This window comes from Xiphophorus couchianus, chromosome 24 (genome assembly GCF_001444195.1).
Source record: "Xiphophorus couchianus chromosome 24, X_couchianus-1.0, whole genome shotgun sequence".
NCBI classification, from domain to species: Eukaryota; Metazoa; Chordata; class Actinopteri; order Cyprinodontiformes; family Poeciliidae; genus Xiphophorus; species Xiphophorus couchianus.
In genome coordinates, this window is record NC_040251.1 from 5,404,869 (window position 1) to 5,418,650 (window position 13,782).

The window sequence follows — 13,782 nt, forward strand, 5'->3', positions numbered from 1 at the left end:
CCGGTCCTGTTTGAGGGCTCTATCGTTTAGCATGAACTAAACTCTGTGGTTGCTGTGTTGCCAGCAGCAGGTTGACCATCGGCTGACGTTGCTCCTCAGGTCAACCTCAGCGAACGCTGCTGACCTCCGGCAGGAAACAAGCCGTAATCACTGACAGCGGTCCAGAACAATCCGTCTGATCCAGAGACGCTCCGGAGTCCAAATAAAATAATCTGGACTCACAAACATCAGCAGAAAATGAAACATGCTGACAGCAGAAAAGAGAAATTCAGCACAATGTGTGTGTGTGAGAGAGAGAGCAGCAAAGATGAGGAATCGCATGACTCAGCTCTTCTTATCGTTTATGATTAACAGTTAATTTGGGAGAGTGGCTGAGTGTGTGTGTGTGCGCGCACTCACACACAGCTGTCTGTGGCACTGTGACGTTGGATGGAGCAAAGTGAGAGGAAAAAGCTTTTCTGGGACTTTCTTCATCAGCGGGGTGTCAGAATGTCGGGACATTTCATGATGTCGGGTCACCGTTACATTCCAAATTTGGATCGTCCTTTTGAAAAAGCGGTGAATAAAATCTGAGATCTGGAGGGTTAAGCTTTAAAAAGATTGAACAAAATCGAGGAGCAAATTACCTGAATGCAGCGATGCGAATTGGGAACCAACAGGTCCCAATCCGCAAATCACACTAAAGTTCCTTAGTCTTACTATTTTTGTCATTTTTCTTTCTAAAGAAATGTGCTTTCCTCCTGCGTCTTGGACCTGTGCGACGAGTTTCAGCACGAGGACAACGTTGTAAAACACACCTCAGGCCAGTGGAGACGGGTCTTGGTCTCCAGTCCTACAACAAACCATTAGCAGCGCAGGAAATGGAAATGTTGTAGGACTGAGCTGGAGTCAATATGCAGCTTCAGAAACACTGCAGCAGGAAAACCTTAAGACGACGGATCGGTAACAGAAATAAATCCAGAAGGTTCTGGATGTTCCACCGGGTCAGAACCATCATCACCCTGTTCTGAATATCCTGGAGAAAATCTGGAAAAATTCTTTAAGCTGGGAAGGCATCAGAACTATAACTGGGTCGGGTAGAGTCCAAGGTTCTGTGACTGACTGCGGGTTCTAGTGGACAGGAGGGCCAAACAGGACCGGTTCTCAAATGCAGACCAAAAACTTTGTCTTGATGCGTTGGTTCAGTTCTTCTGCCTCCAGAACCCGGACCTCAAAAACTGCCGAACAACCAGGGGCTCTGGCTAGTTAATGGACGGCATTGGTATCCATTAATTAGCCAGAGCCCTTGGTGGGAGGGGCTAAAGTCATGTGATCTTCTTCTTGTAAGAACATAAACAACCAGACAATTTTCTTCTTTACATTTAGTGAAATCACACAAATATACAAACTGAGCAGAAGGCAATGATAGAAAAACAGACGGTGGCCATTACGAGGCATCGACGTTCAAATCAGCAAAACCACAAGAAAAACAAGGCAATGGCGAATGGAACCAAAGATGGGCCCCGACTACTTCCTGGACTTGGCTGCTCCTCGGGGAATAAAAACGTTCCCAGGAGGAGCGATGGATGGCCTGACGGTGGCGCTGTGACCCGCAGGAGGCCGATCAGGTGCTAGAACCACGTCACCTGATCAATGACATCACAGCAGCCAGGTCAACTGGCTGAAACAGGAGAGGAGGAGCTTCTGATGTCAGAGTTCACCTGAGGGAAATCGACCAATCAAAGGCAGTGCTGCAGCACAGCAGAGGAGGGGGCGGAGCCTGAAAGCTGCGCCGGTTGACCTTTCCCTGACCCAAGACACCAGGCACGGTCTGCTCAGGTGTTCAGATCACCTCTGCCCTCCTCTTCGTCAGGACGAAGAGTCCAAGCGGTTCTGGACATGATGGCGGTCCGTCCCCCAGGTCGGACACGAGATCGCTGCTGACAAATGTCTCCATCCTCCCACAATAAATAAAATCCATCACAAAAATAAATTAAAATAATAAATATCCCACCACTGTGTGGCTGTGCGACTCGGGCCGGGTCTAATTCCCGGTACCAATCCGGTAGTGGGCCATTCATTGGTAGTGGTGTGTTGGCGCAAGGATGCATAAAATCTGGAAGCCCCCGGTGTAGACTCCAGGAATTAGACACGACCCTCCCAGATTGGAATCCCAGCGAATCACTGATCTGCTTTGAAATCTGCTTATGAAAAGAGGCTCATGATTGGTTAGCTCATGGACCTTACCAAGCTCCGCCCACAACCGACCCACGTGACCGCAAGTCTCACAAGCAAAACCTCGCAGCTCGTTGTTTCTATGTAAACATGACTGATTAGTGAATCATTTCTAGCGGATTTTCACAATAAATCAGCTACTAAATGGACAGAGGATCTAACAAGTTCATGTCATCATCTGGGAGGAAGTTACTGGTTTCTCAGTCACAAGCTGGTTGCAAACCTGAGGCCAGCAGGTATCAGTCAGTTATGGTAGATCTGAACTTTGACCTCAATATGAGAAGCTACAGTCTGACAGGAGGAACCAAAGAGCTCTGTAAAGGTAAAGGCAAATCTTCTGAAGTTGGGATATAATTAATTTAATTTCACATAATTACCACAGTAGAAGCCATTTGTTTGTTAAAATTTTATGAAATATATTTGTTCTATTTGATGTTTGTTGTGAATGACGTAAACTCACAAACTAACGAGGTAATTAGTCCAACGTTTAGAAACTACAGTGGCTGTAATGAGCCACAGCAAAGGGAAACAAAGGTAAAATAACCTGAACAGGTGATCAACTCAAAACCACTCCTACCTTTTTACTCTCTCTCTCTCTTTGTAGTTTAAGCTTACCTGTTACCGTGGCAACCGCCTGCGCCCCGCAAGACGAGCAAAGATTAGTTAAAAACATAACATTCAGTCCGTTACAATATCAAGTTTCCAGGCTTGATATTTATTTCTCGATTATTAATCAGAGCTTCCCTGAACACAGCGATGGTTGACTGACTAGCTGTACTTGGTGCTAACATGGCTAACAGGAGTAACAGTTTAGTCCAAAGCCTTTTCTGCTAAAATAAAACCTTTAGTGTATGTCAGATACAGACACATTGCATATTGATCTGTTTAGCTAACGTCAGACTGTGTAGCAGACAGGCTACAAGGTGTACAAGTTGCATCAGTTCTGCCTTTATGCTGTACTTAGCTAACGGGAAGCTAAGTGTGTTTGTGAGACGACCACGTAGAATGGGCATCAGCCAATGAAATGTGGCCCCTCTGGTAAGGTCCATTACCAAGGAGACAGAACCTTTCCTTCGTGAAGTTCAGCACGAAGCTGAGAAGTTTGGTGGAGGAAGATCTCTGAGAAGCTGCATCCATCCATCCTCCTTTCCTCCATCAGGTCTTCAGCTGTGGATCTGATCTCAGATCACAATTTGCTGGTTTAGGCGGAGAAGAACAGGAAGTGGGCGGAGCTACAGATCTGATCAGTGACTAGCTGGTTTGGTCTGCTCAGACACCCAGTGGGGGGCGAACAGTGGTGCTGGTACGCTAGTGGCTTCAGAACCCAACCTCTGCTACCGAAACAACGCAGAACCCGCCCTCCATCTGGTATTTTTGAGCCCACACAGATTAAACGGCTTCAGCCGAGCTGCAACATTTCACGCCAAGCACCTGGAGGCTACGGCCCCGCAGAGGTCAGAGGTCACCTGCTCCACCTGTAGCCGTCTGCAGCTGCTGTTCCCAACCCGACCACCAGGTGGCAGTAGCTGCTGCAAACGAACTTAAACTCCAACATTTATCATCATCCTAATAAATTAAACATTAATGGAAACTTTCGTTTAAATTTTCATCTTTTTTTCCCAAACATCGGTTCTGAAACTCAATGTGGAATCGGACCTGAAGGGAGGAAGTCCACTGGGTTTCTGACCCTAGTGGAAATTATTCAACTGGAACAGAACCGGAACCAGATTCTGGTAGAACCGGCTGTGCTATCTGACGTCGGAGAGGAACCGGACCTCTGAGCGGGCCAGAAGCAGCGCTGTGATGTGTGAATGTTCCAGAACACAGATGGAGCGTTTCCTGCCGAGTCTCAGGCGGTCCAAACCTGGTCCTCGGATCGAGCCATCAAACCCGCTGAGCTCCGGTTCCGCTCGTTAAAAAAGTACCAAAAAGCCCATTTGGATCTGCAGAACAGGATTGTTGTGGCTCGGTCCGGGCCAGTCTGCAGGGTCCTGGGCCTGTCGGTACCATCAGACTCAGATGTAGCGTTCAGCTTTATACAAGTTCTGGTCGGTAAAGTCCAAAAGGTTCTGATTACATTTGAACATTTTTTAGATTTTATCATTTGATCTTCATTTTTTCTTCTTTACAATTATGGCCACGAGTCTCAAAAGTTCTAGGAGTCCGGCCCGGTTCAGCTCCACTCTCTTGGTTCTGGACCGGATTTGGTCCTAGTCCTGTCCAGGGAGTTCTGGTCCGGTCTTTGCATGGCACTAGGTTTGTAGCTCTGCACAGTATTTCCCCATCGGCGCCGTTAGCGTGGCTGTGTGTCCAGTCCAGATCGGTTCCAGATCCCAGGTGGTTCTGGTACTGACCCGGACGGCGTTGCTGTGCTGGAATGTATTCAGAGGTTCTGTCCACAGTCTGGTTGGTCAGGCAGTGCGTCCTCCCGGCCAGCGGACTGACCAATGAGGAGCCGGGGGCGGGGCCAGGGGCGGGGCCGGGGAGCGATCGGGCTCAGTGTGCTGCGCTGATTGTTCACAGAACCGGAACAGAACCGACACCTGACGTTCGTTTTGGCTCCGCCTCCTTTATTAAAGCTTCAAACTGTCCAGAATCCGATACTCGTTCTGGATCAGAACCAGATCGCTGTGAGGTCCAGATGAACCCCGGTTCTCATCTGGAGGGCCGGGACAGGCTTCTGTTACTCTTCACTTTACATTCTGAGCTCAGTCTGTAGCGGTTCCGATCCAAACAGACCCGGTTCTGCTGTAGAGCCTGTTGAGGTCCTGTTGGCTCCATGAGTCTCAGGAAAGGTTCTGCTCCGCTGGGTTCTGGGTCCAATCAATCCATCTGACCAATAAATCAATTGATAGATTGACTGCTGGTGATTCGGCCCGGTCCGGCCATTCAGCAGAACCTCATCCCGCCCAAGCCCCGCCCCCTCATCGGTCCGGCTCTCAGCTGCTGCCGGACATCAGGTTGATGGCTTGGTCCAGTTTGTGTCTCAGCTTGTGTTTCCGACAGTAACCGTCCCGGTCCAACGCCGTCAGGATCTGGAGACGCAGAGGGACGGAGAGACAGAGACAGAAGGACAGAGGGTTAGAGGGTCCAACATGGTGGACCAACCATCTCCTGATTCAACACTGTGATTGTGTCAGGAGGCATCAGAGTCGGTTCTGGTTCTGTTTGACCCGGTTTAAAATCCTGATTACTGGAGCCTTGAGGCCCAGTGAAGAAAACTGGACATCATTTAGATATAAAGTAATGTATAACAGGCTTTAGTTATTAAAATATTCACTCTTATCTTTTCAAAACTAGTTGTAACTCAGCTTCTAAAATATCCAGGAGCAGATAAAAACATCCAAACTGGTCCTTCTGGAGACGCCTTGATATTTCCTCTGGATGAAAGCAGGAAAAGCCTGGAGGGAAGTCCTGAGCTGTGAACACAGAGCGGAACGGACCCAAGTATGCCACCCTGAGGAGCTCCACACGTTCCTGAACTCACGTCTTTCTGCTGCAGGTGACACATCAGGCTCTTTAAGGAAGTTTTGGCAGGAGACCAAAAGCCTCTACATCTACATCTACATTGTACTTTCTTTTTGGAAAGTACAATCATGGAACTGAAGTGTTTCAGGAAATGCTGTGAAACCAAGAACTCCAGGAGAAGGAAAGAACAGCCTCACCTCTTCCTTGTACTTGTTGATGTAGAAGTAGAGTTCATTGAGCGCGCTCAGTGTGTTGAACTCATTGCCATGCAGACGGGACTGCTCCACCAGGTAGGCGTCCATGTCCTGATCGCTGATGCTGGGCATCTTGGAGATGTCCCTGTAGTACCTTCATGACAGACAGACAGGTGAGACCCATCCGGAACCCAAACACCAGCTTCTGGTTCTGGACTGAACAATTTTAGACTTTTCAAATGCCTTTGAGGATTTGTGGACTAATCATAAGACGGGTCTGTTTTGAGATTCTGAAAGTAACGGTGAATTTCTTTTAAGACGCCACATTTTCCAATGAAATCTACAAAAACCCAACAATAATCAGCAGCTTCCAAATATTAGACCACTATGGTTTGAAATCTGATCTGAAAAACTGCTGAAACAAGTCTCAAAGTCTCTTCCTGTCCCCAGTGAAGGTGGGCACTTTTCTCTCTCCTGCCTCTCCCATCTGCACTGCTTTTGCTCTTTGCTATCTTTTTCGGGGCATCTCTTAGCATGACCTCCAAATTGTAAATTATGGATCTGGTCAGCTGGTCTTTCAGCACAGTTGACCAAATTTTCTCAACAAGACCGGTCAAAGCAGAGCCATCTGGTCCGATGGGACCCATGCAGCTGGAAGCACCGTGGACCGGGTGTTTGTCCAGCAGGATTATTATTCTGGCCTAATGAAAGGGCAGCGCCTCGATGATGGCTGCAGCCTCAGGAACCTGTCTACCCATGTTTTATTGTTCTTTGGATGGGCTGTACTCAAACGTGCTTCTTTATACAAGAACAATAAAGGATAATGGTGAAAGTAAAGCCAATGTTGACAATGTTGTTTCAATAAAAAAGAAACTAAATGTGTACATGACCCATCTGGTGACCTCTGATGGTTTGTTACCTAAACTCACGTCTCATCTGGTTGTTATGGAGAAACTATCAATGAAGTGTTTCATCTAATTCTTCTAAAGTTTGGGCTGTGAAACATGTGAAAACCCCAGAGACAGAGACGACCAAGGTAACTGCTTTTCTACCTCTCCACCCAGCTTTTGTAGTTGGGGATGTCTTTAGCATAGAGCAGCTTGTTGGACGGCGAGTCTTTGCCGAGCCGATGTTCGGACGTTGAGCACGAGTCCATGAAGGTCTGCGCCACAACCGACAGGCAGGCGTCTGTGATGCTGCTCTTATGGATGTCGAAGACGAACTGTGGATTCTTAATGACGTTGACCCAGAACCTGAGAGGAAGACTGCACACCGCACAGAAGAGACTTATTCAGACCGGTCCTAGGAAGATGTGCAAGGACAAAATTCATGGGGTCTTGGCTCACCAGTTGCTCTTCCAGGTGTGCCGGACATCTGGGTCAGTGATTGACCGTTTGTCGGCCTGCTCGTCCAAAAAGTCGAACATGTATTTAATCGCCAGCGGCAGTGCAGAGCCACGATGGGCCGTGCTGAACACAGTCTCAAAAAGGTCATCCACAAACTTCTGCAGCGTCCCCTGGTGGTGGAAGGACCAATGTATAATTTAAGAGTCAGAACGATAATGCAATATTTGACATCAAAAGTCAAAATAAATCTAACAAACAGACTAAGAAAAAAATGAATACAGACAAGTTCATGATACCCAGGCAGTTTTTGTGTTTTGGTGGGTTCTTAGGAAAGCTTCTGTGTCTCCAGAAACTAGAGGAAAAACCATCTGTTCTTTTAAATAACGACAGGAACCTTTAAGTAAATCAAATCCAAGTTCTAAAAGTCAAATCAGATGAAGCTTCTACAGCAGGGGTGTCAAACTCCAGTCCTCCAGTCGCTGTCCTGCAGTTTTTAGATGTGCCACAGGTACAAAACGCTAGAATGAAATTGGCTTAATTACTTCCTCCTTGTGTACATCAGTTCTCCAGAGCCTTAATGACCTAATTATTCTATTCAGGTGCTGCAGCAGAGGCACATCTAAAGGTAGCAGGACTGTGGCCCTCGAGGACTGGAGTTTGAGACCCCTGATCTACAGCTTGCAGAGTGATCAATACTCGGACCACAGTCTACCCATCTTCTTATTCCCTTCTTGTTTTCCTGAACTGGAGCATCTCAGGTGGATCTTGAGTCACAACTAGCCCAAATAATCTCTGTGGAGATTCCTGGGTCCGACTCGTTCCAGTGGGAGCAAAGACTCCACTGCAAGTCTTTGGCAAGACTTTCCGACTATGTGGCATAGCTTCTGCAAAAGAGCCAAGAACTCTTCTCTAATCCTAACTCTGGATCTTACACAAACTCTGATGATCATGTCTTACAGTGTTACCTTGGGAACCAGCAGTCTGTTTTAAGGCATTACCTTGGTGGCCAGCAGTCTGGTCAGGTAGATCTCAGAGACCATCTTGCTGCCCCGGTCTCCTTCTCTCTGGTCGCTGTGCTCATGGTTCTTCACCAGGTGCCAGAGTTTAGTTCCTGCAAACAGACAATGATGGAGCGTCACCAGAGGCCAATCCGGATCTCTACTGAGTCAGACCTGGCACCTACAAACACCCATGATGATCTCAGATGTTTCTGCAGTACCTGTCTCCTGGTCTGGGGTGATCATTGGAGCTCTGGATCTCAGGCTGTCGGGACTGCTGGACGTCCGCAGTAAGGACTCTGATGGCGGAGACGAACAGATGAGAACCAAAATATTTATGGTAAATAAAACTACAATCAGTCTGGAAGCATTCAGTTTTCTCCACAGTGAACTGGTTTTAAGGACTGGTAAGGCAGAAGTCCTGGATCTGGACTCTGTAGCTGAAGCCGACCTATTAAACCCGACTGCAGCGACCGGTCCGGCTCACCGTATCTGCTGAGGGATCTGGTGAAGGTGAAGGAGTTGGCGATGTTGTAGGCAGAAACCTGCTTCTGGACCAGCGCCACCAGCGAGCCGTCTGTTACCTAGCAACCAGAACCACACATCAGTTGACGACCCGCTTCACCGGCCAGTTTCCGCCAACAAGATTCTCTGAGCAAGAACCGGGCCTGATCTGGACCCGGTTCTCTTTAACTCGGCACAACATGTACCAGTACAATCCTCTGACCCGGTTGTGGTGGGCCCGGTTCCGTACCTGGTAGTGAGCCAACGTGTTCAGCCTTTTCCAGTCACTCTCTATCTTGGTCGTCACATCTTCGTCCTGCAGGATGATCCGGGTCAGCCGGCCCTGCCGCCATTCTGAGAACACAGAACCATTAACAGAACGGGTCAGAACAGGTCAGACGGGGCCACCAGAACCGGGCTGCGTGGCGGTGCGGTACCAAGGTCCATGTCGTCGGCCTGCGGTCGCTGAGAGAACGGGATTCCTTTGTAGACAGCGTCCAGCAGCTTGTCTTTGACCTGGGTCACCGTGTCACAGTTCAGAACCTTCACCGGTACCTCGGTTCCGGCTTCGCCCTCCGGAGGGATGCACATCAGCGTCTGAGGAAGAGATGCTCCGTTTCTACAAACTCCTGCTCCAGAACCAGCAGCAGAACATCTCTGGATCTGGCCTGCTGCCTGGAAACTCTAAAGGTCCAGTTAAGGAGCCCAGTGGGACCCCAGCCTGATGTCTGACTCAGTTCTGACCCGGTTCTGTCCCAGATCTGGGATCAGCAACCAGAGAGGACTGGGTTCTGGTTGAAGGCTCTAAAACCAGAATGCCGGGTCAGAACTAGTGACGGGATCACTGGGAGTCATGCAACATTTCAGAGTAATGTGTTCTAGGTTCTGATTGGACCGGCAGACTGTCCAAGGCTCTGCATCAGGCAGACCTGATAACGCGTCGATCTGGATTTTCCCAGGATTCATTGCGATAAATGATAATATGCTAAAGGGAAAATCCTGTCAGCGTTCTGAAAATCATTGAACTGGAAAACGTTTTAAATATCCAAAATACATCAACTGGGAACGGAACCAGGACAACCGAAGACCGACTCTACCGAGAGAACCGGCCCGCGACCAGCTGGGCCCGTTAGCTCGGTTCTGAACACCTGGGTTTCTTTGTGAGCTCTTGTCTTTCTGGCGATTTTCGGATTGGTTCCGGATCAGTTCTGTACCGGTTCCTTGTTAATGCAGAAGCACTGAACCTTCAGTCTGCTCCTAATCCGAATGGGAAACCCGTTGCTATGGAAACGGCTCAGCTACCCAGGCTGGATTCAGTAAATAGTAAAATTATTGAGATTCAAAGGTTCGGTTCTGAAAAGTGGACCCTCAGCTCCACTGGGAACCAGAACTAGAACCTTTACCAGCTGCTTGTAGTCAATCTGCTGCCGGATCAGCTTGTCTTCGCTCAGAGAATAGCGCGCCTCTCCGGTGATGGCGTCGATCGGCCCTTTCTCCATCTGCTGCTTGATGGCGCAGTAGAGCATGAAGAGCGGCTCCCCGGCGCACTCCTGGGGGGACAAAGTGGGGAGGGAAGACATACGGGGTGGGGGCCACAGGCCCATCAGCGTCCAACTCTCCTCCTCTGTTCGTCCGCCACAGCAGTGATCTGATTGGCCGGCAGCCCGGGGGCGGGGTTACCTTCAGGAAGCGATGCAGCAGGAAGGTGAACCAGTTGGTCAGCATCTTCTCAGCAACAGACTCTGTTCTAAATAGACAGAGGTCAAAGGTCACATAGGAACCGACTTGGTGTGGTGGTGTGGGCGCCAGAGCGAACCTCCTGAGGAGCAGCTTGGGGTGGTTCCGGTTCTCCAGGTTCTTCTCTATCAGATCTGCCAACAGCTGCTTCAGCACCACAGTGGCGTACTCCATCCGACCCTGAGGAGACAGGTCGGAGGTCACAGGTCAGAATCATAGTCTGGGACTGAATTATGTACGGCGTCCCTCAGGGTTCTGTGGTCGGTCCTCTGTGGTTCAGCTAGTGTCGTAGTACCTGAGACCGGTCTTGGTCGTTGAGAACTCTGGATTTTACTTCAAGGCCAAAACTGTGGAAATGTCCCTGAATTGCCACCATATTGTCCAGTTTATTTGCCAATATCTTTGTTTTCGCTGGATGCTAAACATACATTGCGCCAAGCAATAAAGCGACTTCCTAATTACGTGTTTGTGTTTCGTTCTCGTTTGCGGCGCTCTGACACACGCACAGTTTTCTTGGAGCGGGAGAAGATGTCCATCTAATCATCTGTAATAAATTTCCCTACATGCATGTAATGACGTGTAAATTCAGCAGCGCTTCGCTTTCAGATATAGGGGGACTCTGTCCAAAGAAGCTGAAAAGAAAGTTGAGCTCTGTGAGGTGATGCTGTACAGGGACACATAAGTTGCTCACTTACTGCGCTTGTTGTTGACTGGCGTGCTGCACATGTTGTGATAAAGTCTGTAATATAGCGATGTGACGTTCATGAACGATCTGATTCTTCTGAACTCTTTACTGTGAACGATAGAACTGGAGCCCCACTGAGAGCCGTTCTTTGTTCTTGTAATGCTCTGGTGCACTGCAACAGCTACTCTTATTCTATTTTATTAAGAATATATATTTAATTAATCATTGAATAAATAAAATAAAAGAATGTAAAATCACAAAGAGAATGTTCATTGCTCTTTGATTATTTTGTCACCTATCATCTGTGCTGCCTGGTTTCATGCAGGAGACAGAGCGACAGCAGTCACGGTTCTCCTTGTGCCTGGTTATTTCTTGCTAGTTGCTCCTTGGACAGTGTTCATACAGTAGTTGACTGTTTACCGTTAGTGCGTTCTCATGATTGCTATGTTTAATGGTTCAGACAGTGGTTTCTGACATGGGCCACATGAGCAACCACCCAGGGCGTTATGTTGTTAGGGGCGACATGAGACCTCTGCAGATTGTGGCACAGAGATGGAAGCAAAGCAGAACAAAGAAGAATTTGAATTGATAATTCTAATTTATTTCAGCTCTAAGCAGAGCCAGCCCCAGACCTTTGGGGCGGCATCAGAACTTTGGGCCGGTCCCAGACTTTCGGGTCGGTACCTGCAGAGCGGCCATCAGCAGGGAGGCGACGTTCCCTCGGTCCCGCATGGAGAAGGACCTCTGGGCCTCCAGCGTGTGGATGAAGCTCAGCAGGAACATCTTGTTGTTGAGCAGCTGGCTGAAGAGACGCAGAGCTTTCTCCACGTTGGCAGGAGACTGCAGGGAGAGAGGACCGTTACCGGCCGGGTTCATGTCAGGACCGTCTGGGATCCGAGGCTCGGCCGAAGCGTGGGTTTGGGCCGAACCGGCGGTCGTACGTACGTCAAGCTCCTTGAGCACCGGGTGCTCCTCTATGCCGGGGAACATGACCCTCATGGTGTAGGTCCGATACTCCAGGAAGGGGATCTTGACTCCATCCATGTCGTTGGTCAGCTCCTGGATGTCGGTTTGCAGTTCGGCGAAGGCTGCGGGACGGACAGGAAGTTATATTCACGAGCGGACTGAGGGCGATGGAGCCAAGCGACCACCCACCCTCTTTGCACTCTAGCGCCACCCGGCTCTCCAAGTTGTCCATCTGCAGCTGGAGGCGCTTCAGCGTCCGGTCGGCGTCTCGGGTCTTCCTCTTGTAGGCGATGAGCACGGCAATGATGGCGATGAGCAGAACGCCGCCGCCCGCTCCGATGCCAATGATGGCGGGCAGCGTCAGCGTGTTGTCGGAGTAAATGTGGAGAATCCCCGGGAAGTACTCCAGACCGCCCACCTGGATCTACAAGAGGACACTCAGGTTAGGGTCAAGGGTCATCTGACCAGAGGTTTGGCTGTAAAAAAAAAAAAAAAAAAGAATTATGTTCCATAATTCATTTTATGGAAATATTTTAAATAAATGTTTTTGCTTTTTATTGGCTCTAGTGGCCTTTATTTGATAGTGAATTGACAGGAAAGAGGGTAATGAGAGACGCGCAGCAAAGGTCACCAGGCCGGGAATCGAACCTGCGACGGCCGCGTCGAGGACTGAGGCCTCCATATGTGCACTGTGCTTAACGCCTGCACCACCACAAATTATGTTTATAAACATAACCTTGTTCAAAGTATTAATAATATATCTTGATTAATATGCATGTGTATATATTACCATATGATACGTGTACATATGATGCATTGCATTCATGTGTTATTATTATACGTATAAGTATATTCCTCAGTTATGTTATGTATATTTTCGGCTAATAACTGGAAAAAAAATCACTCATGCAGTAATGAGACGAAAAGAAACAAGATTAAAAACAATAACTAGAACAAAATATAAACATGCTGTTTGCTTTAACTATTAAATTCTCTTTGGATAAAAAATGTAAAATAAATATTCACATAATTAATGACATATGAAAGATTGACGGAGTTTTACAGTTTATAAAACACACACACACACTGTGCTCCTGCTGGTGTTCAGGTGAGTCTCCATCTCAGCTCTAATTAAAGTGCTTCCTGTTTGCAGAGTGAATATTGATCCAGTTTGAACAAACTGATGAGTTAATAACGGCGTTTAATAATCAATGATGTTAATAATAGCTGCTAGCGAAGCCTGACTTCAGGTTCACAATCTGGAATCTGCAGCTCTATAATAACTACCGTGGTTTTCTGGATCTTATTGAGACGTTGAAACTGCGTTCTGTCGTCTGATGGAGAATTCATCTGGCGAGGTTCTGACTTCACCGCAATTAGCTTCAATAGCATCCTTAGCTCCAATTAGCTTCATTAACTCCATCCATCCATTTTCTGTTCACCTTTGTCCCTAATGGGGTCAGGAGGGTTGCTGCTGCCTCTCCAGCTACGTTTCGGGCGAGAGGCGGGGTCACCCTGGACAGGTCGCCAGTCTGTCGCAGGGCAACACAAAGACAGACAGGACAAACAACCATTCATACACACACTCACACCTAGGGAGAATTTAGAGAGACCAATTAACCTGACAGTCATGTTTTTGGACTGTGGGAGGAAGCCGGAGAACCCGGAGA

The 13,782-nt window shown here is 48.3% G+C and overlaps 1 protein-coding gene across 1 annotated transcript in view; it reads right to left on the reverse strand.

Annotated features, from left to right (window-relative positions):
- Positions 1 to 4,335: 4,335 nt before the first annotated feature.
- Positions 4,336 to 13,782, reverse strand: part of plxna3 (plexin A3) — a 56,199-nt gene continuing 46,752 nt past the window's right edge. Inside the window, exons 24-38 of the mRNA XM_028010996.1 lie at positions 12,302 to 12,536; positions 12,092 to 12,234; positions 11,831 to 11,986; positions 10,541 to 10,641; positions 10,405 to 10,471; positions 10,128 to 10,274; positions 9,162 to 9,321; positions 8,975 to 9,078; positions 8,708 to 8,804; positions 8,442 to 8,519; positions 8,221 to 8,333; positions 7,223 to 7,392; positions 6,929 to 7,141; positions 5,880 to 6,030; positions 4,336 to 5,249 (exon numbers count right to left, since the gene is read on the reverse strand). Coding sequence (XP_027866797.1) covers positions 5,154 to 5,249; positions 5,880 to 6,030; positions 6,929 to 7,141; positions 7,223 to 7,392; positions 8,221 to 8,333; positions 8,442 to 8,519; positions 8,708 to 8,804; positions 8,975 to 9,078; positions 9,162 to 9,321; positions 10,128 to 10,274; positions 10,405 to 10,471; positions 10,541 to 10,641; positions 11,831 to 11,986; positions 12,092 to 12,234; positions 12,302 to 12,536 — 2,031 coding nt within the window. The 3' untranslated portion in view covers positions 4,336 to 5,153. The remainder of the gene's footprint in view (positions 5,250 to 5,879; positions 6,031 to 6,928; positions 7,142 to 7,222; positions 7,393 to 8,220; positions 8,334 to 8,441; positions 8,520 to 8,707; positions 8,805 to 8,974; positions 9,079 to 9,161; positions 9,322 to 10,127; positions 10,275 to 10,404; positions 10,472 to 10,540; positions 10,642 to 11,830; positions 11,987 to 12,091; positions 12,235 to 12,301; positions 12,537 to 13,782) is intronic.